Source organism: Nothoprocta perdicaria, unplaced genomic scaffold (genome assembly GCF_003342845.1).
Source record: "Nothoprocta perdicaria isolate Ctin4 unplaced genomic scaffold, notPer1 scaffold_616, whole genome shotgun sequence".
Classification (NCBI taxonomy): domain Eukaryota; kingdom Metazoa; phylum Chordata; class Aves; order Tinamiformes; family Tinamidae; genus Nothoprocta; species Nothoprocta perdicaria.
Window position 1 is genome coordinate 1 of NW_020455884.1, and position 22417 is coordinate 22417.

Below are 22417 nucleotides of genomic sequence, written 5' to 3' on the forward strand. Positions count from 1 at the left end.
TTGCCTGCGTTTGGAGGCCGGGGGCAGCTGTGGGCGGCTGCTCTGGCCCTTTCCCCCCGGGCAGTTTTCCTGGCGCTGGTGCCGCGGGAGGGAATGGCGCCGCTGCAGCCGGAGCCGGGCCGGGAGCGGGAGCGGAGCCGCCACCGGAACCGGGAGCGGGTGTCGGAGCGGCACGGAGGCGGGCGGGCCGCTCTGCTGGAGCCAGCGCGCTCGGCTGCAGCTGCTGGCGGCGCGGTGGCCGCGCCGTGACGGCGACATGACCCTCAAGTCGGGCCGCAGCGACAGCGTGAGCAGCATGAGGACGGCGCTCTCCGACCTCTACCTGGAGCATCTGCTGCAGAGCCGGCCCAAGCCCGAGGTGAGCCCGGCCCGGCCCGGCCCGGCCCGGCCCGGCCCGACCCGGCCCGGGGGGCTCTGCCCTCGGGGAGCCGTCGGGATTGGGGGTTGGGGCCACGGCTCTGCGCACCCGTCTCCCTTCCCCGGTACCGAGCCCTGGGGGGTCCCGGCACCCCCAAATCCACCGGCACCCCAGACCGCAGGTATCCCCCGGCCCCAGGTATCCCCAGACCCCCAATACTCCCTACCCCCAGGCACCCCTTGCCCATATTGGGCCCTGCGATGCCCCTCACCCAAACACTCCACACCGGGTGGCCCAGAGCCACCCATTCCACCCCGTCCCTCCTGCACCCGCCATGGGGAGCAAGGCCACAAAGGCAGGTCCCCCACGGCAGCAGGAGCGGGTGCCTGGGTATGTCCCCCATCCGTGGCACCCCTGGTCCCCACTCCCTACGTGCCCCCTGGGAGCGGGTCCCTTGCTGGGGGCCGCGGGGCTCCCTGGGGACAGCGTGGCGGCCGCTGCAGCATCCTGCCGCCACGGAGAGCGCGCTTGTTTTTGCTGCAAAGTTGTGCAGCTGGTCTGAGCTGGAACTGCCGTCACATGAGCTGCCGGGGCCCTTGAGCAACCCGCAGGCCCGCGGCGACCGAGCGGGCGCCGCTCCCGGCACCGGTGTCACCAGCCCGTCTGGTGGCCCCGGGTGGTCCTAGGGGCTGGGCACGCGCCATGGCCCGTGGAGGGAGAGCTGCAGCTGTCCCTGCCGCGCTGGGGGAAGGTCCCTGTGCTGAGCAGCGAATGGTTTGCTCCCCGTGGAGATGTTCGGTTCAGAAATGAAGTCCCTGCACGAGCTGTGGCCTGAGCAGGGCACCCGCTGAGCTTCCCCCTTGCCCTGCGCTGAGCTTTCCTCCTGCCTCGTGCCGAGCTTTCCTTGCCGCTGCCAGGTGCCCCTGGAAGCAGAGAGGGAATTTTCCCCCCAGGGCTGAATCTGGCCCATCCCGCTGAACAGCCCAGTGTCCCAAAGGGGCTCCCTCAGGTGCTTCAGGTGCTTTTATGGTTCAACCTTATACATGCTCTTAAAGGAAAACAGGTTTTTGGGATTGCTGTGGCTCCGTGGGTCTCCACTCTGGGGAGAGGCTCTGGCTCTGGCCTGCTCGGCTCCAATGGGATCAATGGGAGGTTCCTCTTCCCCTTTCAAGCTGCTGGGAAGCACCATCCCGCACCCTGCCATGGTGGCTTTGCTGACAAAGCATCCAAAGGCGCCCGTCCCCTTCCCCTGAGCCCCAACCCGTGACCGGTGTCCTCCTTTTATCTCCTTGCTGCAAACAGAGCCTTGCAGCCAGGTGTGGGCTTTAGTCCCGGTTCCTCTCCTGTTGAAGGTGTGACCTTGGGCAGCCGCCTTATCTGCAGTGACTCAGTCACCCCATTGTACCGGCGGGCAGCAGATCTGCCCTGGGGAGAGCCGGGAAGAGCATTGGGAGAGTGTTGGGAGAGGGTTGGGAGAGCGAGCGGGCAGGAATGCAGCCGACCCTTCCATCTGCGTCGTGCTCTGGAGCAGAGCCCGGAGTCCACATGTTCCAACGTGACTGCGGGCAACACCAGTAGTTAGGCATTGAGCAAAACGTGTGGTTTTGGTCCAAAATGAAGTGGATAGGGCCGGTTCCTAGAATTAGGCTAGGGTGTGCGTTGTGATGTTGCAGGCTGTAATAGCGCTGGGGAAAGGTCCTTTTGTGGCACTGGAAGATTGGGGATGGAGCTAGTGGGGCACTTCAGGTTTCCTCCTTGGGTTTTGGTGACTTTCCTGTGGATAGGGAGGTTCCACGGACACCCCTGGCTGGCTGCATTGATCCCTCTCGGCAGCAAAACGGGACCTCAGAACGATGTAGCTGAGCTCCCTTGCAAACCTGCCCCGTTTCAGCTCCAGCCTCCGCAGCTGGAGCCAGCGCGAGGACGGGCAGCGTCCCAGCCTATTTCGCCCTCCGCTCTCCCTCTGACCTGCCCACGTAGCTCTTCTTTTTTTCCAATTTAATCTGTGTGTGTTGGGAGTGAAGCAGGACCCCGGGTGGGTGCCGTGGATGCTCTCCGGAGGCTGCCAGGGTTTGTTGGAGAACGGAGCGCGTCTCCCTGCTTCACCGTGCGCCCGGTCTGGGGCAATCCCGGCAGGGATCCTGGCGTCCCTCGGCCTTGGCACGTGTCAGGGCCTGGCTCAGCATGAGTGATGCTGCCCATGGCTTCGTCCACGCGCCCGAATCATCGTCGAGGCCGCCCACGCGAGCAGAGCCAGGAGCTCCCAACCTGCCCCGTGTGCCCTTTGCTCAGGGCGCTGCTTCCTCCGGGCGCTGCTCCAGCTCCTTGTAAACGAGCTGCCCGGTTAATGTTTGACCACAGCCCAGCGGGGCTGCAGGGGTACCAACCCTGCCGTGGGGACACAGTGCCAGGTCCTGGACCAGGGTCTCTCCAGCCTCTTGGAGCTTCCTATGGACATGGAAGTGTCCGGGAGGAGCCCGGTGCCCTCGAGGTTGCCCAGCACAGTGGCTGCCACCACAGAGGTGCACAGGCCACGGGTGCTGTGCCACTCCGGCACCCCGTGCCGCGGCACCGGTGACACCGCCGCTGCGTCAGCGCGCAGGGCTGCGCGTTTTGCCCGTTCCTCAGCAAAACGCAAAGGTCGGAGCCGCTGGGGCCGCCTTGCCGGGCTCAGCTGAGCCGGGGCCACGCGGTGCCTGCCCGGGGCGCGGGCGCGATAAGGGAGCTCTGCTGACTGCAGTCACCTCAGGGGCCCTTTGGCCTCGGGGCAAGGCTGCGCGGCTTCCTCCTCCTCCTCCTCCTCGTGCTGCTTTCCCGCTTGCTCAGCAGAGCTGCGGGCACCAGCGCTGCGCAATGGGTCCCTCCGCACGGGGGGTGACGAGGGGGTCCGGGGGGGATTCGCGCATCCCCCTCCTTCCGCCCCATCCTTGGCCTGGGCATCGCTCCCGGGCGCCCGTCAGCCGCCTCCTCGCGCCGCTGGCAGCAGCGGCCGCCGTCCTGCTCCCTGGAGCACAATGTTTGGGAACCGGGTCGCTTAGAAATAAACAAACGGCACGTGCTGCCTTGGCCCGCGGCCCCGGCCGGCGGCTCCCGGCCCTCGCGGCGGGTCGGGAGAGGACAAGGGAGGCGACGGGAGCTTTGGAGATGGGAGGAGGTGCCGCCGGGCAGGACTGGGGCGGACGGGGAGCTCGGTTGTCCCCGCGCAGGCTCCTGGTGGCCTCAGCTGGAGAGGGGCTTTGGGGTCTGATCTCCAGCTGCTTTGGCTGATGCTCCTTGAAAGCCGCCCGTGGAAGGAGTTCCTGACTTGGATGTCTCTAGATGTGGATGTGGCTCTGGACCGAGTCACTTTACCCATTGGCCTAGATAAGGAAAAGCTGAACTCGCAAAGGGATCCCGAGGGGAGCGTGGCCTCCGCGGTGCTCCCGCTCCCGCCGGGCGAGTCCCGAGCTGCTCCGTTCATGCCGTGAAGCCACCCTGGGCTCTGCAACGAGCCACCCTTGGGGCCAAGGGCTGCTGTGGCTCCTAAATCCCGCTTGGGACTCGTTGCTGCAGAAAACAACCAGCCATGAACTCTTTTGACTTCACGTTCCTCTACTTTTCCAAAGTCTTTGTATCTCCCACAACTTCCCAAGCTGGAAAACTGCTGATGAAGCAGTCCACGGGTGATGAAGATGTCCACGGGTGAAGTTCGGGTTTCCTTTCCTTCCTCTTTCTGCCTGCTCTTCTAGTGCCCTCTGTGCCCCGTGGGGGCTCTAGGGACACCCAGACGGGAGCAGCTCCGCACCACGGTGGGATCTGGGAGCTCTGACGGGCCCCTGACGCCCGGCGTCTGTTCTGCCCCGACAGGCCGTCCCCCAGTCCCTCAACGCCTTGACCGAGGACATTTACACCAACGGGTCGGCGATGCTGGGCAGCCCCTCGCACGCCAACGGCCGCGAGGTGCGCAAGATTCGCCTGGTGCAGTTCGAGAAGGCCACGGAGGAGCCCATGGTGAGAGCTGCCGAGGTCCCCGGGCTTGGTGGCCCTGCACGGGGCTGCAGGGGCAGGCACAGCCCCGTCCGTTTGGGATCCCGGAGATCCCTGGAGAGCTCGCGCGTGGGAAGAGCCTCCTGGATGCTGCTTCCTCCCCGGGGACCCGGAGGAGCCTCATCAGCGGGAGATGCTCGCGCCAAGAGGACTTTGCGGATTCAGGGATTCTCCTGTCTTGCAGGGGATCACGCTGAAGCTGAACGACAAGCAGAGCTGCATGGTGGCCAGGATCATCCACGGGGGCATGATCCACCGGCAAGGTAACGGCCAGGGCTCCCGGCTCCCCGCCGGGCGGGGACGAGGCAGCTCCGCGGCACTGCCGCCTCTTCCCTACGGCCCTCGTTCCTGCACCGGGAATACGGCCGGAACCCGGGACTCGCGGATCTCTCTGCAATGAGCTTCGTTAGGTGTCGTGTTGATGCTTTGGAGGCTTCTGGGGAGAAATGAGGGGCTGGGGGAAGGGACTTCCAAAAGTGGGACCTGAGGTGGAGCTTGCGGGACCTTGTCTGCCCCATGCTGGGGTCTCTGTACACATGGGTTGTGTCCCCAGGACTGGGCAGGAAGCTCTTCCCTTCCTGAGGTACCTAGCTGGGCCAGGCTTGCGATGGATCAGCTCTGAAAACCCAAGGAAGGTGCCAAAAGAAACAATTAGGTGTCATTTTCTGGTCTGGACACTTGCAACGGTGGTATGGAGTTGAGGTGCTCCATCCTTACAGTGAGAGGCCCTGTTCCAGCCTTGGGTCCGTGCGGGAAGTTTGAGCTTATCCCTGCTAACCCTGCGTGCCTGGGTTTGGTGCCTGCTCCTGCATTTCCCGGGCTTGTTTCAACAGGCTCCCTTCACGTGGGCGACGAAATCATAGAAATCAATGGGCAGAGCGTGAGCAACCAGTCGGTTGACCAGCTGCAGAAGATGCTGGTAGGTATTTGGTTGTGACGGGGGTGTGAGGAAGGGCCGTTTTGCCTCTTGCCACGGTGCATGCCGTGGGCGCCCGGCCGGGGCGGCCGCTCGCTCTGGCACTCCTGGGAGCAGCGGCTGTTTGCGGAGCGGCGTCACCGGGTCCCTGCGGTGTCACCCGGGTCCCCGCGGTGACGTGTCCCCGCGGTGACGTCCCCGTGCGCGTGGCTGCCTGGCAACCCTCTCCACTCGGCAGAGCAGGTACCGCCTGGGCCGGCGCTGCGGACGGGACCGTGCGGCACGGAGCCCTCCTGCAGGTCACCCTGGTGCCCCGTCCCCGCTGCTCGGGTCGTGCTGCTGACCCTGACGGGGAGCAGTGCCAGGGAACAGTTCCAGCACTTCCCACTGTGCCCTGGGACTTGCTGATGGTGCCAAACACGGTCCCCACCTCGGGGGCTGGTACCACCCCGAGGGACAGGCACCAATGCAGGGCAGCTAAGCTACCTTGCATTGAATGCAGCTAAATTAGCACAGCTCCAGCATGCTAATTAGGAGCCCCAGCAGAGCCGTGTCTGCCTGGGCTCCCGGTGCCCAATGCATCCTGGCACGGCCGGGAGCACCCGGAGCCCTTGGACACCGGCTCCCCAGGGCAGGTTGCTGCAGGCGGGCTGGCTGCGGGTGCCCTCTCCAACACGTCTTTCTCTCCCCTTCCTTTCTTCACTAGAAAGAAACCAAGGGGACAGTCTCCATAAAAGTCATTCCCAATCAGCAAAGCCGCCTTCCTGCTTTCCAGGTAAGTGCAGGGGCCGGGCGAGCCGGCCAGGCCTGGCTGCAGGGCCACAGGGAGCGAAGCCAGGAGAGGGCCCGGAGCTCTGTGTGACCGGGGAGGGACACGGGGCTGCCAGAGCTGCAGGAGGCTGCAGAGACCTGTCCTTGCGTTTGTCCCCATGCAATGAAATGCAGCGCACGGCCATGGCTGCGTCCACGTGCGTGGGGAGAGCCTGCGGTTCCCCTGCGTTTCGGACCTCTCCTGCTGCCCTTGCAGCGCCCCGGGCCGTATCCCGGCTCCGTGGTGGCCGTGGCTCTCGCGGTGACGATGATGGTGACGTGGCTGCCGCCGGCGCGGGGAGGAAGGAAGCGCCGCGCGGGAGGAAGCGGCTCCGCCAAGGCGCTGCCGCGGCCGGTGCGCCTGTTTGCCGGGGAGCCGGGGACCTGCTCCCTGCGCTGCGCAAAGAGGCTGCCCTGAGCTCGGCTCGGGGTGACGGGGAGGACTCGCCTGTCCCCATGGGGCTGGACACTGTCCTGCCCAACACAGCCCCTCCGTGGGGACCGGGATGGGGGATGAGCACTTGGGATGCGCCAGCCCACGGTTCCCCTTCCCTCTCTCAGCCATCCCTACGTCCCTGATTGCTTTCCCTGCCTCTCCCTCGTGCCAAGCTGTCCCTGAGCCACCTCCTGCCACCTTGCATGGGTTTATTAAGCGCTGCTTTGCGGCTGCCCTTCCCCGCTGCCCGTCCTGGTCCCGGCTGCGATCGGCACCAGGGCAAAGCCACCTCTGGGAGCCAGGATGGGGACGCTGAGCCCGCTGGGGTCATCCCTCCAAGAGCAGAGTGCAGGGGCTGTGTGGGCTGGGGCAGCAGGGCTGCGACGTGCTGCGTTTCAGCCAGAAAGCTGCTCCTCTGGGCGCCGCAGCAGTGCAGAAAACAGCCTGTCCCCCAGCCAGGGTGAGGTGACCCCAGCCATCCAGCCGCTCGCTTCTTCCTGAGTGGCCTTCCTGGAAAACAAGGTCTGCATGTGCCAGCCCTGAGCAGCCCTTGCTCTGCAGGCCTTGTAAACCGATGCATTTGCAGCTAAAACCATGGTGCATTTGCAGCTAAAACGGCCATGCATTTGCAGCTAAGATCATTGTGCATTTGCAGCTAAAACCGTGGTGCATTTGCAGACACAGCTGCAATGCAGTTGGCTCCGGGAGAGCAGCTGATTGTGGAGAGGCCGGACGCGCTGCTGGGGTCTCGGAGAGCCCGTGACGCTGACCCGGCCCCTTCTCTGCCTCTCGCAGATGTTCATGAGGGCCCAGTTCGACTACGACCCCAAGAAGGACACCCTGATCCCCTGCAAGGAGGCAGGGCTCAAGTTCCAGACCGGAGACGTCATCCATATCATCAACAAGGACGACAGCAACTGGTGGCAGGGCCGCGTGGAGGGCTCCTCTACGGAGGCGGTCGGCCTCATCCCCTCTCCGGAGCTGCAGGAATGGTAGGTTCCAGACCCGGAATGCCGCTCCCGGCCCCGCGCCGGGCTCCCTATGGCTCCCGTGTCCTCCTGTCTCGGCAGGCGTGTGGCGAGCGTCACCCAGTCGAGCCAGAGTGAAGCCCAGAGCTGCAGCCCCTTCGGGAAGAAGAAGAAATGCAAAGATAAATACCTGGCCAAGCACAGCTCAAGTAAGCGCGAGCCCTCACCCTGGCCTCCGGTTTAGCCTAGGTGACTTGTTGGCTGTGTTGGCAGTGGGACCCCGGGGCTGGCAGCCTGTTTTGGGGGGAGTTTCCCCTCTCCAGAGGGCTCAAGCTCCAGGGCAAGCCCCAACCTTGCAGCAAGCGCTGAGCGCCCGTGTAAACGTCCCCGTCCGGGCCCGCCAAGGCGGTGGCCTGAGGACGTGCTGGCTCCGAGCCCTGACAAACAAGGCTGTAAATCAAGATAAATCAAGCTCACCCAGCGCTGTGGGCTTTGCAGCTCCCTGCGCTGACTGCACTGCATGGAATGGGGAGAAAAGCGCCGGCCTTTGCACCGGTATCTCGGCTGCTCCTCCACAAGCCACTTGCTGAGGCCGGATCCTGCTCCCAGGTTGCCAGGTGGCTCCGTGCTCCCAGCCCTGGCTTCTCCATACGTTTTGCCAAAGTGTTTTCCAGCACATGTGCACACACGTGCACACGCATACATGCACATACATGCATGCATATGCACACACGTGCTCCAGCTGTTCTCTGACCCCCTTCTCTGTCCTCGGCGGCAGTTTTTGACCAGCTGGATGTGGTGTCCTACGAGGAGGTGGTGAGGCTGCCCGCCTTCAAGAGGAAGACACTGGTGCTCATAGGTAGGTCCTGCCAGCACCGCCCCACGTGCGGGGGGACCAGGAGGGTCCTGGCTCCTAAATATCTCGGGATGACTCTTGGTGAGCAGAGGGGCCCCGGCATCCTGCTCGGAGCCGGCGCCTCCACCGTCCCCTTCCCGCAGGGGCCAGCGGCGTGGGGCGCAGCCACATCAAGAACGCGCTGCTCAGCAGCAACCCGGACAAGTTCATGTACCCAGCGCCCTGTAAGTAGGGGCCCAGGGTGCGAGGTGGGACGGATGCTCCCGTGCGGGTCCTTGTCCCGCTCCCCATCCCGGTTCTCCCTGGGGATCAGTCTGAGCGCTCCGGGTGTTCCCCTGCCTCCCCAGACACCACGCGCCCGCAGAAGAAGAACGAGGTGGACGGCAAGGACTACTACTTTGTCTCCACGGAGGAGATGACCCGGGACATCTCGGCCAACGAGTTCCTGGAGTTCGGAAGCTACCAGGGCAACATGTTCGGCACCAAGTTCGAGACCGTGCACAAGATCCACGAGCAGGACAAAGTTGCCATTCTGGACATCGAACCCCAGGTAGGGGGGTCCTTGGTGACGTGCCAGCAAGTCCCTCGTGGGGTCTTTACTGCTGTCCCTCATGGGCCCAGCGTGTCCCATGCCCCATGAGTGAGCTGGGTCTCGCTCCAGCATCGTCTCCCACTTTCTCTGCAGACCCTCAAGATCGTGCGCACGGCCGAGCTCTCCCCGTTCATCGTCTTCATTGCCCCCACGGACAAGGCGGAGCAGGTGAGTGTCCCCCTCCACCAGCCCCAACCTGTCCCCATGTTTTAAAGCCGGCGAGAGAAGCCCTGGCAGCAGCCCTGGGCTCTCCCTGCTCCAGGGCTGGGCTCAGCGTCCTCCTTGGCTGCGCTGCTTTTGGGAACAGAGCCTCTTCGGGACATAGAAACAGGCACAGGCGATGCCAGCAGCCACTGGCACCCCCTGACTCCTGCCTTGTCCCTTTGGCACAGCCAGCCCTGGCACGGGGCTCTGGGCTCCTGCGGTGCCGCGCTCATGGTGGGCGGCTGGCACCCCTGGGAGCCCTGGTCGTTGTCACTGCCCCCAACCAGCCCCATGCTGGTGCCACCGCGGGAGGCTGCAGAGACCCGTGCCCGAGGGCCACTCGCAGCCCTGGGGAGGGCAACAGGCTCCTGCTGCACCGGGGGCCGCGGGGACGCTCTATGTTTAGCCGCCTGGCACGGCTCGGGTATCGGCTTACTCGAGGGGACAGCGCAGGGCCAAAGGGAGGCAGGGGAGCTCGGGGGACCCAGGGGAGCTGCTCCTTGCTGCTGTGCCCGCAACAGTGGCCGGAGCTGCCACTGTGGGGAGTCCCGCCCCGGCTCCTGAGCCCTCTCCCCTTCCTCGCAGTCGGAGGCTTTGCAGCAGCTCCGCAAGGACTCGGAGAGCATCCGCAGCCGCTACGCGCACTACTTCGACCTCTCGCTGGTCAACAACGGCGTGGACGAGAGCCTGCAGCTGCTGCAGGACGCCTTCGAGCAGGCCTGCAGCTCCCCGCAGTGGGTGCCTGTCTCCTGGGTGTACTGAGCGTGCCTGTGCTCAGCCTGCAGCAATGGGGGGAAGAGGAGCCGCCTCCTCCTCGGCTCCCCCGTTGATAGCGCCCCACACATCCCCCTGCCTCCGTTCCATGGACACGGGCTCCTTGAGCCGCCAGGCACAGCACGGAGCTGGTGCCAGGGCATCCTTGGGCTCAGGGCAGCTCCTGCCTCCCCGGGCACGGAAAAAGCACAACCCTGCAGGAGCCTCCTGCCCACCTTGGACTTGGCAGCCAAGGGAATGGATCCCTACAGCCCTAGGGGAGCTGTAGCCCAAGGGGCTCCCATGCAGTGACACCCTGGGCCGTGCGCTCCCAAGCACAAGGGTTTCTCCTTCGGGCCAGGGAACGTCACCGGGGATGGGACACGGGAGGCTTGGAGGGCACTGTCCCCTGGGCCCAGGGGTTTGGGGCTTCTGACTCACCCTGTGCAACTCTAACTTGTAAAACTCCCTGTATTTAAATTCTCACTCCAATTGCTACAGGCTGGACAGAGAAATTCAGCAGCAGCCAAGTCCCACAGACCCAACCCTAGAGGGACAATTCATTAAGTAAATTAGAGCCAGTAAGTTATCCATTGCATGCAGTAGAAACGGTGTCTCTACAGTGATCATCCAGGCATGTTTTCCAGCATCTAGGGTGTCTTGCACACTGTATGCGACCATAAACCACCCACCCAAGGGCACTCCTTGGGCTGCAGGAGTGACCCAGGGCCCGACGCTGTCCAGGCTTCACCACAGCTCCTGGCAAACCATGGCCATGGTGTTGGAGAGAGGATCCCGTCCGCGTGCTCTGCGGGGCGGGAGGGGAAGGGCGCTGGGGCGTCTCGCGCAGGTTTTTAAGGATGCCAAAAATAAAATCTGTTCATGTGCAATAGGGACCTTTGTTCGGATCCACAGCAGGGAAACACTGAGCAGCAATAAATGTGTGCTGAAACGTGGCTGTGGCTCGTGGTTTGCAGCTGAGCCCCTGCTCCCAAGGGCAGCTCTGCTCCCACCTCCCCAAACTGGGCACACTGGGATAAGACAGGCCAGGACCCAGGAGAGTCTCCAGCCCCTCAGGTCATGCCCAGCACAGGTGAATTAAATACTAAATGGCTCCCTGGGGAAGCCCAGCAAGGGGAAATCGCTGCTTCAAGCCTGAGCAGTGACCAGGGTCCCTCCCGTGGCAGCCCTTGCTGCCACCACCACCCTTGGGGCAGGCAGAAGGGACAGCCCTGTGTGCACACGCATTAAACCAACCTGTGTGCCTGGATCCTGCGAGCCAGGTGAGCAAGAAGAACCACCCACTGAAAAACAGGGGTTGTTTTATTTTTTCACATAAAAAAGGAGTAAATAAAAATCACCTTTTCCTGCTCAGCTCCCGACTGCCTCGAGCTGCTGGCCCCACTGGCCACATGCTTCAAGGAGGGAGAAAAGTGAAGACTGGAATAGAGAGGATTAGGGAAAAGCAGTGCTAGGACCAATTATGGTCTCTGCAGAGACAGAAACTCAGAACAAGGCAGCCCACCTCCTTCCCCACCAAAGGATAAAATCCCAGTTCAGCCCTATGGCTGTGATAAAGATCTGCTCCCAGTGACCACAGAATCACAGAGGGGTTGAGGGTGGAAGGAACCTCATGAGATCTAGTCCAACCCCGCTAGTTACCTAGATCATCTAGTCCTCCCGAGGGACACCCAACGCACAGGGAGGCATCCAGACAGGTTTTGAAGATCTCGGCAAAGGAGACTCCACAACCTCCCTGGGCAGCCTGTTCCGTTACCTCATCCTGTCCCAGACAACCACCAAGAAGAGGTTGGCCCCATTTCCTTCACATTCTCCCCTCAGTTATTTATACATAGGGGTAAGATCCACCACAGGGAACTGGGACAGGTTGCTCAGAAACTACTGGAGCTTCATACCTAGTGCCGCTCATAGGGCTGTAGCTCCAAAGGCCTCCAATGTGGAGGCCTATGGAGAAGCCAAAGGGATCCCCTAAGTGCCTTGCCCTGCTCCCAGCAGTGTCCCTGCTTCCAGCCTCTGGAGCATACTGGAGCAAAAAGATGGAAGGCAGCTGAGCCCCCCGCAGTCTCGTTCTAGCAATTGGGCACAGAAGAGCAAAAAGGTGAGCACGGGGAGGGCAGCAGCCCACAAATCTGCCAAGCGGTTCCCCACACCATAAAGCAAAAAAGCAGGAAATTCATGTTCTGATCTTTTATGATAATTTTTTAAAAAAGTACCAAAGAATATCCTTTGGTGGAATATTTGATCTCAGCTAGCTGAGGGTGAAGCCAAGCACACGGCGAGCTTTAAAATCAGAGCCCTTAAAAATAATCGATTCAACCGGCCCCCGTGCCAAAGCCATTCAGAGGGACAATGGCTGGGCAAGTTCTTGGACATCAACACATTCTGTGACTGTCGGGAATGGCTCTGAGCTTGGAAGAGAAGGAAGAAAGAGGCAGGACAAGAGAGGCGGAAAGCGTTAACTCCTCCTCTGAGTGAAAATGGAGACGCCAAGAGCCAGGAGCTGCGACTCCCCCGCGGATACCAATTCTACTGGCATCAAGGGGTCCGGCTTCGCAGGGCAGTCCAGTGCAGGGGCAGTCAGACAGGCACCCCTCTCCTCTGGCTACCCTTAAAACAGGATGAGGAGAAGGACCTAAACAGGGCACATCCCGGACAAACATACCCTCTCGCTTATATATACAGTGGAAAAGGAGCTTGGAACTTGCTGGTCAGTCTTCTTTTTCACCAAGGCCTCAGACTCTTCCCTCCCCACTGATGAGGTCGCCTGTTCGGGGCAGATCCAGTCGCTTATTCCGAGCTCTCTTCTACTTTCTGTTTCTTTTTCTTCTTCTTCTTGGTGCTGCTCTCACAGATCTGTTGGAGATAGCAGGAAGGAATTAAGAAAAGAATCACTTACTGCTCGTTTCTGAGGGGGCATCTGGCACATGGCCACAGCTGCCCCCAGCCAAGCACCAGACAACGTGTTCGCTACAAGCACAAGCCAACGTCACACTAGACCTCGTGGCCCCTCTCCACCAGTGCCTGTTAGAGGACACCAGAGGTGTCTCCAACTACCTACCACTTCCATTGCCTCTTCTCCGCTCTCAGCAGCCTCTTTGACCTTCTTGTCTTTCTTCTTCTTTTTCTTCTCCTTTTTGCTCGGCTCGTCCGGCGGGGGGGTGGCAGGGGCCACACACTCCTCGCTTTCACTCTCCGACTCTCGTTTCCTCTGTCAGGGAATTACGTTGTCAGACAGGTTGTCTCCCAAAAGGGCACAAGGGATGATGGCTGATACAAGCCCAAATGTGACAGACTCAAGCCAGCTCCTCAGCCAGTTCGGAGTGTGAGCTACCAACAGCCAGAGTTGCCTTCCAGCATAAACTGGATAACATTCCCCCCTCAGCTTGTATCCCACAGCTCCCAACGCTCCCTACGCCCCATCCAGAGCTTAAAATGCAGCTGCACCCCCCTAATATCATGCAGAAGCCCTGACTGGGAATGTTAGAGGCAACATCTGTCTAAAATGACATTTCCCAAACTGCCCAAGGTCTTCAGGAGGTTCTCTGGAGTAGCATTCCTCTGGTCTGGCTCCACTGAACAGGTTGCCTTGGGTGCTGCAGCAGGTACAGCTCAAGCCAGAGCTCCTCATGCCTCCTGGCCACGCTACATGAGTCATACCGCAGTACCAACAGCCAGGAGAAAAACATCTAGGGGCTGAGGCCCTTCAACAGGACACCCCAATGCTAAGCCCTGGCCACAAGATGGGCTCTGGGTTGCCCCAGCTCCAGCCCTGCCCTCCAGGATTACAACCCATCCAAGCTGCAAAACATTCAGAGCTTGCTACCAATGACTCAAGGCTAAGGCACCTCCCAAAAATCTTCAGCAGGCCTAAAATAGACCTGATTACACCCAAACACCCCTGGTGATACTGACCTTTGGAACCCTCTCTGGTTCTGAGATAGCCCGGGGTGCTGCTGCTTCCTCTTTCTTGATGGTATCCCTGAAACGGACGGAATGTCACACAGGGCACGACGGTCCCTGCCTCTCACACAGGGCCATACAAAGCTGCCTCCTCCCCTTCCCAACAGCTCGCTCCTGAGCCCTAGTATAGAGTCAGGAGCAGATGCTCCTGGTGCAGGGAAGGTGTAGGGAAGACCCGCAGCCCGCACGGGCGCCCGGCCAGGCCGGACAACAGCAGGGCCTCCCCTCTTCCATTTAGCAGACTGACTCCCTCTGCAGCCACGGGCCAGGCTGCCGCGGGATAACCGTCTGCTCCTGCCTTTCGTCCCCTGTGAGGGGACGGCACAAGGGCACCCAGCAGGGCCGGGCAGTGAAGACACCTCGCCAGGACCACCATGGTCCAAGCACAGGCAGCAGCCCCCAGGACAGCACTGGCTGCATGGAGCCTCCCCTCGGCACGTGGTTCCGAGCCCACCACCCTCTGCTCACCTGTAATCCACGTACTCCTTCTTCCACGAATCCGGCGTGTTCTCATTGGGCTTCCCGTGCTTGTCCAGCAGACCCTTCTGGATCATTATCTTCTTCTGGCTGGCCTAAAAGCAGAGCACAGAGCCTCACACTGCAGCTCCAAGGTGCAGGAACCCACCCGTGTGTTCCAGCCACACGACACCAGAGCAGATATCCCAGCAAGAGGCCAAGCCAACAAGAGCATCGTTACTCATTAGACACTTGCCCAAGGACCTCGTGACAATTAACAGGAAGCACCCCCTGCACAGCTGTCTCCCACCTCCTGCGTCCCCTCCCTGAGGTTCTCATCAGTAAAGAACCATCATCAGCTGCATAAGGGAGGGGATGGAACTGAGGCACAGAACCCACCAGAAGTATTCCTGCTTCTGCCAACCTTTGAGAGGGATTTAGTCCCTTCCACCACAGTTTTGCACTTTTGCACTGTCATGGTTTCGTGAGAATAAAAAGCACCTCCTTTCCAGCCCCTCCCGAGCCATCAGCTTTGAGTGATAGATGAAGGTCATCTTTGCACAGAGTGCTCATGCCATCCAAGTGACATCATTTGGCTCTTTATGGAGGGTTCACACGTAAACAGGAGCTCAAACATGATCACTGGCAACAGCCCAGTTCCCTGACACAGCTCAACCCTGGGCTCTCCTCCAGCCCCAAGCTGACGCAGCCCCAGTAGTGCCACTGTTGAGGCCACGGGGAAGTACTGGGGCATTTACAGCGGGGCCCAGTGCTGCCCAAGGGTGCCCACGTCCCACAGCCAGGCCCCAGCACAGCACCCCAGCCCTGCTCACCTTGGGCCCCAGGCCCCATTTGCGGGGATAGGTGTCTCTCTCCATGATCACTCTCTTGATCTTCGCCACTACTCCATGGTCACAAGTAGAAATGACCGCCGTGGTCATCAAGGCAATCGCTGCAGAAGAGGGCAGAGAATCCACAAACAACTTAAAACTCAGCCAAGCTACAACGGCTCAGATTGACAAGCCTGCTGCTTTAGGCCTGCTCTTCCTGCATCACCACAGCCATGAGGCAGCTTTTTCCCCAGCCTACCAGTACATGGTACTATTTGTTGCTGGTTCCTTGAACTCCCTCCCAATGACCGGGTTTAACAGCTTAGCTCTACCTAGGACTTCACCTCTGAGGCCCTGCAGTCCCAGAGCACCCGGTTGTGTGGCACCAAATGGCACTGACAACTCCAGTGAAGTCACGGGAAGCCACTCGGCTCCCTCTGCACTGATCTCCTCCATAGGTGTGATGTACATGATCAGACATCATCCCTCGTCTTGGTGGGGATGCAGCCCCCACAAAGGGGGCTCCAGCCCTGACAGGACACCCCCCTCCTGCAGGCAGCCACCCACAGGCACCAGCAGCCCCCAGTAGGACACTGGGACACTGCAGGGCTCTCTGGAGGCCACACAGCACCCTGACCCTAGAACAGGGACCAGGGTGCTGCAGGAGGGCAGTGCCGCTGCACTCAGAGAATGGATAAACTTCATCATCACCTCACGTACAGAGCACACCTGAGCCTCACACCCCTGGGACGAGCCCCTCGCACCTTGCCAAGGACTGGCTCCAAAGCAGAAACAGCTCAAACAGCTCATAGGCCAAGAGAAAAGGGGCAACAGGAGTGCAAGGATTTCTGATGATCTTAACAGAAGCAATGGATTTACCCAGCTCATAACTTGGCTCTGATCCATCTGCTGTTTCTTATGCTCCTGCTCAATGCCAGCTGCCCTGCATCTTAGCTCACTAGGCCAAGCCACCCCACAACTCTCATCAGAAGACTATTCAAGTCCTCTGTGCACGGGATCTCATTTGTCACATACTCACTGCAATAGAGTCTCATTACTGTGTTTAGCCAGGCACAAGAACAGGGAACTTCATACCTAGGCATATGGCTTCTCCTTTTGTGGTGATGACGACAATCTCCTGATTAAGCTCGATGCCATCTTCATACCTCAGGACACCAGGCAACATGATCTTGGCTCCATAACAAATGGCATTAACCTGAGGGGGTGGAGAACAGCAGGCCTTATAGTCTGTTGCTGAGAACAAGCACCTTAGGAAGTGCCTCAGTTCACTTGAGCTCCCCAAAGCCATTACCACTCAAACAACAGTGGGCCCAAATGTTTTATAAGATGGACAATGAGAAACACACTTGAGGGCTTTGGAGAAGCAAGCACAGAAAAGCACCCACCCCAGCAAACAAGCTGCAAGACAGATCTCTAGTAAGTGTCCTCTTATGAGAGCATCACCTCTGAATTCAGTTCTGGGTTCCTGCACCGTACTGCTGACCCAGTAGCAGCTCATACCGAGACCTACATGATGCTATAGAGCATGAGCACCCTGATTTCCTGTGTGCTGTACTAGCTAGATGAAGAGGGCAGCACTTTGCTGTCTCCAGATGTCAACTGGCACCAACTCAGCCACTTACTGCACTGTCTTTCATAACCAGCCGCTTGTGTGAAGTCAGCAGCTTCTCCAGGGGCAGGATAACCCTTCGCAGGTAGCTGTCGTCCTTGTTGTTGTCGTACTGCCACTGCGCGTCCAGGACATCGTGCATAGTCACCATGTTGTCCTGGAAAGACACAGCCCTTCTAAACTTACACGAATACCTAGGACTTCTAGATAAAGGAGACCATGGATTAGAAGCTTAAACTAACCAGCTCCTCAAACTGTGACATGCTATGAATTGTGGAAGCTCTGCATCCAGCACCTGGGATTCAAAACAACTACAAATGATCACATCTGCAGTAAGAGCACAGATGGAGGAGAGGCATTTCCACTCAAATATTCCTGCTGGACAGGGAGAGAAATTGGTCCTGGAGCTCAGACGGGCAGTGGGATGCAACTATGCCCAGACTGAAAAGCCCAGGCAACAGTTCAGGATCACTGAAGACTGGCATCCCCAAGCACATCCCAAGGGAAGCCTGTGGCTCGCACTGCGCTGCGACACCAAGTGGCTGCAGAGAGCTAAGCAGACAGGCAGCTCACGTGCCTGAACGCAGCTTGTAGGCTGAAAAACACAGGTGACTTAAGAAAGCTTCCAGCCACCATGGCATGTTTCCCAGCCATTCACTGTTCCAAAGTTTAATTACCAGAACAGGGGCAATCACCCTGACCTGAACTCAACACTTTGGTTCAAACTGTCCATGGCAAAAGCACCCACATTTTGGGGGCTGTTCACAAAGGTGGCTTCAGCCAGCCACCATGCAGCTATACGTGCTTCTATCCCCTGTAAAAGTAACACAGTTGTGAGGAACTCTCACGATTCCAAACAGCCAGTTAGTCACCACTTTACCTTCTCCCCCAGGATCCCTGAGCGCACTCTCCGGAGCTCCTGCATCTGTCCCCCGACCCCGAGCAGCAAGCCCAGGTGAACACAGAGCGTTCGGATGTACGTGCCTGCTTCGCAGCTCACCCAGAAGATACCTGGAACACAGGCCAGGCAAACAGCAGTTAAACACCTATCTAGGAATGCACCCAGTCTAGAAGCTTTGTGCCCAGCCTCCCACAGAGCCATCAGCATTGGGTGATAGATGAAGGGTCATCTTTGCACAGAGTGCTAATGTCATCTAATTGACATCATTTGGCTCTTCAGGAAAGACTTGGCTCTACAGTCACCATATAGATGAGATTTGCTTCTCAGCACATAGAAGCAAGACGAGAAGCAGCTTGACAGGAACAAGGATCTATTTTATCCTGTCTGCAAGCAATAGGAAACAGCCCATTTCACAGGGATTTCACCATCACCTGATGTTTGGAAAGAGAGAACACGGTGCTGTATTACCTAGTCTTCTCTCCGGGTCGTACTCCACAAGCTTGCTTTCATAGATGGTTCTGACTCTCAGTTGTCTCTTCACAGCAGCAATGAGGGGTGGCCGCTGGAACAGGGCTCCTGTCAGCGTTTCTATGGCCTGAGGGCAGATACAGAAACAACTCGTCACGCCTCTTCTATCAGCAAATGCAATATTAAAGTGTCTGCAGGCATTAAGACCACCTCCACGAGAAGCCACAAGGTTAATCATTGTTCGGCTAGACCACATTTTAAAAAGCCAAAATGAACCAGGGATGTGGTCAAAATACTGTCCCAGCTGTCAGGGAGACATGGCTGGGCTTTTCCATCAGGTGGCAGCATGTGATCAGACATCATCCCTCATCTCGGTGGGGATGCAGCCCCCACAAAGGGGGCTCCAGCCCTGACAGGACACCCCCCTCCTGCAGGCAGCCACCCACAGGCTCCAGCAGCCCCCAGTAGGACACTGGGACACTGCAGGGCTCTCTGAAGGCCACACAGCACCCTGACCCTAGAACAGGGACCAGGGTGCTGCAGGAGGGCAGCGCCGCTGCACTCAGAGAATGGATAAACTTCGTCATCACCTCACGTACAGAGCACACCTGAGCTCCATTCCTACCCTCATCTCCCAGGGGTGCTGGGCGCTTTGCACGCGGAGCGTCGGCATCGCTACCGGCGTGCGGAGACTTACCCTGGCCAGCTGGGCCTCACTCTCAATGGCATTGTGCAGCCGAACAATTCCCACATACTCTTTGCCTAGAAGAACGACAAGAGCAGTCAGGAGCGGCCACTGGCATTTAATGTTGACCTCAAGGTGCACGCTGCTACCAGGCAAACGTCTAGAGGGCCCATTAAATAGCTCTGCAATCACCTTTTCTAGGCAGTGCAGGGAACTTCTGCTTATTCTTCCAACAAAAGAAAAAAAATTAAAGGACTGAGATCCTTCTTTATCGAGTGTTATTTCACTGAATTTGAAGACTGAGGCTACCAAGAGCCACAAGTCCAGGTAGCACACAAAACCAGTCACTCAGAAGTGTTTTCCATGGCTTAAAACAGCACAAGACCCAAGAGAGGGAGAAATTATGAGAATACTTGCATCACTATGTGCATGTCCTCACTGGTTGGAGCAACACGGATAAACAATCCTTGGGTTTAAGTCACTCAAGACCAAGAGCAGCCCAACTGCAGACAGGAACGGGAATCTGCAGCTTGGCTTTAGCAATCTGCACTGCTCCATCAATCAGACCAGATGTGGTCGCAGGGTAGCGAACGTACCTGCACTCTGCTGAGATTTGACCAGCCGGGTCGCCCTCTCAATGCACACAATGAGGCACCCAGTCACCTTAGGGTCCAGGGTGCCGCTGTGTCCGGTCTTCTCCACGCGAAGGATGCGGCGGATCCAGGCAACCACCTCATGGGACGAGGGATTGGAAGGTTTGTCGAGGTTGATAAAGCCTGACCTAAAGTGCAAGATGCCAGAAACACTGATTATTAGAAATTTTGCATAAAGACAGAACAAGCGTGGAAGTCTTAATGACTTCCCAGCAGATCAGCGACAAACCCAAACCAAATCAAACTCTACAAGAAGTGACCGGGACATAAAACAGCACACAGCAAATCGACCCGATGTCACCACGAAGATCAGAGGTCACCTGAGATACTAGCCACGAAAGACTAAAACCACCCCCGCAGTTATCGTACTCACCTAACATAGTCAGAGATCTCTCTTTTGAGGGGATTAGCACCAGAAGGAAGGGGTGTGTAGTGTGCAGTCAACACGTTTAACTTGTCGAAGTTCTACATAAATAATAAAAAAAGGCAAAAAATGTCATAGGTGAAATGTGAGCTCAGTGAGTCTCAGTTTCATCAGTGCTTTGCCCTAATGCAGCTCGCTGGTTTTATGTACGGTTATATCTGTGGATTTCTGGAAACACCCCTTCCACATTAGGAATGTTCTGGGAATGCAATGTCTTTTCAGAAGGAGGGGAAAAAACTCACCGTGGGGAGAGATATCAACGTAGCTGGAATGAAAAGCCTTTAAAAACGGGATAAACCCAGCACGTGGGAGACCAGGAGCTTGTGGGAAGAGCAAGGAAAAGCAATATAAGGAGGAGCTGAAAGGCTTTATGTGGTTTATAGGGATAAAAACCTTGCAGAGCAGCGTGGAAACAACACGGGGGGAATTCGGCTGAGATTTTACCAGCAGCCTCCGCTCCCAAGGCCGGGGAAAGGCCAAGCTTTCCAAAACCTCGACGGGGAGGGTCAGGTTTATAAATGGGGAAGCCAAGGCCGTCACCTTCAGCAGCAGCGGCCACTGCGACGTGTCGAGCTGGGCCACGCGGGACTCGGGCTTGATGAGGAACTCCTCGGTGTGCTGGATGTCCTGCGGGGACACGACGGGGGGGTTAATGGGGGGTGCAAAGGGGTCGCTGGCCACGTGCGGGGCTCCCGTTGCCGCCCGGGGCCTCGCGGCGCTCCCGGGGCCCCCGACGGGGGCCCCGGGAGCGCCGCGAGGCCCCGGGCGGCAACGGGAGCCGGGACTCGCTCTCACCGCCACGTCTGCGTCGCGGAGCTGCCGCTTCTCCTTCTTGCGCCGCTTCCTTTCGACGGAGCCTGCGGGAGAGACGCGCTCAGCGGGGGCCGCTGCCCACCCCACCGGGCCCATCCCGTCCGTTCCGGTCCGGATCCCCCTCCCCGGTAGGCCCCGCAGCCGCCGCTCCGTACGCACCGTCCGTGTCCGCCATGGCCGCGCCGCGTGGTGGAAGGGCCGCCCCGCCTTCCCGACGTGCCCCGCGCGGGCCCGCCCCGGGCGATGGGCGGGGCGAGCGCGCGTGGGAGGAGCGATATGCAGTGGGCGTGGCGTGCCCGACGGGGCGTGGCGATGGGCGTGGCTCCGAGTAGGCACGCGCCCGCGCGAAAGGAAGCGCGGGAGCAGCGAGTTTAATGCAGGAAGCGCGGGAAGCTGCCCTCGAAGATACGCGGGATATCCCAGAAATCAGCCCAGCTTCCCAGAGCTGCCGCTTGCTCCAGGATGCACCACAACTGTGACGGGTTCACGCCGCAACGGCAAGGGCTGAGGCCGAGCGAGGGCAGAGGACACAGCTGGAGGCTTCTCGAAGGCTCCATGGAGGCTCTGCGCTCCAGGTGCAGGCGCGCGGCGAAGGCGCCGCAGCTCTGCGCCGCCGCCGCGTGCTCGCCGAAGCCGCCGCGCAGCGCCAGCCGCTGCCACGCGTCGCGCTCCTGCCGCACGAAGAGCCGCGCCGCCTCGGCCAGCGCCGCCGCCTCGGCCGGCCCGTGGAAGAGGCTCTGCGCGCAGCGCGCCACGGCCAGCTGGCACCAGGCCGCGTAGGGCAGGCTCTCCTGGGCGCGCAGCTCCCGCGCCAGCGCCGCGAACTGCTCCGCCGCCTTGCTCCGAACGGCCCGAGCTGACCCGGCGCGGCGGCTCCACGGCGCGGCCAATGGGAGCGGGCSGCTCCACGGCAGSGCCAATGGGCGCCGGCTGTCGCGGCACACGGCGTCGCGGTACAGCCAATGGGCGCGCGGCGCTCGTGGGTGTGGCCCACGGTTTCCCGCGTGTGGTTGGTGGCCGAGGGTCTCTCGTTGTGGCCGGGAGGCCGCAGTGCGGCTGGGACGGTGGCTCGGTGCCTTTGCGCCTCCTCCGCCACCGCCCCTTCCTGGGCGGGCCCACCGGCCTTCCCACCTCGCCCCAGCCGTCCTGGGGACGGCTCCACGGCCCCGACGGGCCCCGCAGCACGTGCTGCTGCTCGGGCGGTCCCTGCAGGCGCGCAGCGCTGCCTGGAAGGCCAGAGGGCATCCCTTTCCCAAGCAGGAAAGACTGAAAGTGAATTTATATTATTGTATATATTATTTTAAATGCGAGTGTGTTTGCCCATGTCCCTGTGTTTTTAAGGGGGCTGACAGACTCTTGCTGGTGTGGAAACACCAGCTGTGCTGAGGCTGCAGCTGCAGTCACCAGTGTTCCTGTACGCACGGGGCTGGTCAGGGTTCCCTCACATCATGGCTCAACGTAATGTGTAGGGTGCAGCACTTAACACCAAGACATGATACAGAAACTGGGAAGCTTGGCAGCCCACAATTTCCACTCTCCCGGCTCTGGGATTTCCGGGCCTGGAACAAACCCTGTTTCCTTACTCATTTCTTGCCTGGGCTTTCCTGTGCTTTTCCTGTGGGGTTGCTTTCCCACAGCAACCGGAGCAGTACATTGA

At 59.7% G+C, this 22417-nt stretch overlaps 2 protein-coding genes and 5 non-coding genes across 7 annotated transcripts; 1 reads left to right on the top strand and 6 right to left on the bottom strand.

Annotated features, from left to right (window-relative positions):
• Nucleotides 1-137: 137 nt before the first annotated feature.
• Nucleotides 138-10698, top strand: LOC112956273 (55 kDa erythrocyte membrane protein). The gene is made up of 12 exons (XM_026049777.1): nt 138-358; nt 4205-4348; nt 4569-4647; nt 5218-5303; nt 6007-6075; nt 7342-7538; nt 7617-7723; nt 8293-8373; nt 8514-8594; nt 8718-8920; nt 9056-9130; nt 9752-10698. The coding sequence occupies exons 1-12, from the start codon at nt 257-259 to the stop codon at nt 9926-9928; spliced, it is 1401 nt and encodes a 466-aa protein (XP_025905562.1). The 5' UTR covers nt 138-256; the 3' UTR covers nt 9929-10698.
• Nucleotides 10699-11448: 750 nt separating this feature from the next.
• On the bottom strand, nt 11449-20950 carry LOC112956274 (H/ACA ribonucleoprotein complex subunit DKC1). The gene is made up of 15 exons (XM_026049778.1): nt 20920-20950; nt 20743-20804; nt 20488-20574; nt 19897-19988; nt 19467-19651; nt 18883-18947; nt 18186-18312; nt 17697-17827; nt 16830-16973; nt 16282-16402; nt 15190-15308; nt 14369-14472; nt 13853-13919; nt 12999-13148; nt 11449-12793 (listed from the first exon to the last, which is right to left on the bottom strand). Exons 1-15 carry the CDS (start codon nt 20933-20935, stop codon nt 12728-12730), a joined length of 1536 nt encoding a protein of 511 aa, XP_025905563.1. The 5' UTR covers nt 20936-20950; the 3' UTR covers nt 11449-12727.
• On the bottom strand, nt 14878-14953 carry LOC112956276. The gene has a single exon (XR_003251017.1). It is a non-coding gene; the product is annotated as a small nucleolar RNA SNORD83 (small nucleolar RNA).
• On the bottom strand, nt 15656-15902 carry LOC112956278. Its single transcript, XR_003251019.1, has one exon. It is a non-coding gene; the product is annotated as a small nucleolar RNA SNORD17 (small nucleolar RNA).
• On the bottom strand, nt 17403-17535 carry LOC112956285. Its single transcript, XR_003251026.1, has one exon. It is a non-coding gene; the product is annotated as a small nucleolar RNA SNORA36 family (small nucleolar RNA).
• Nucleotides 17913-17989, bottom strand: LOC112956283. The gene has a single exon (XR_003251024.1). It is a non-coding gene; the product is annotated as a small nucleolar RNA SNORD83 (small nucleolar RNA).
• On the bottom strand, nt 18534-18780 carry LOC112956280. Its single transcript, XR_003251021.1, has one exon. It is a non-coding gene; the product is annotated as a small nucleolar RNA SNORD17 (small nucleolar RNA).
• Nucleotides 20951-22417: the final 1467 nt, after the last annotated feature.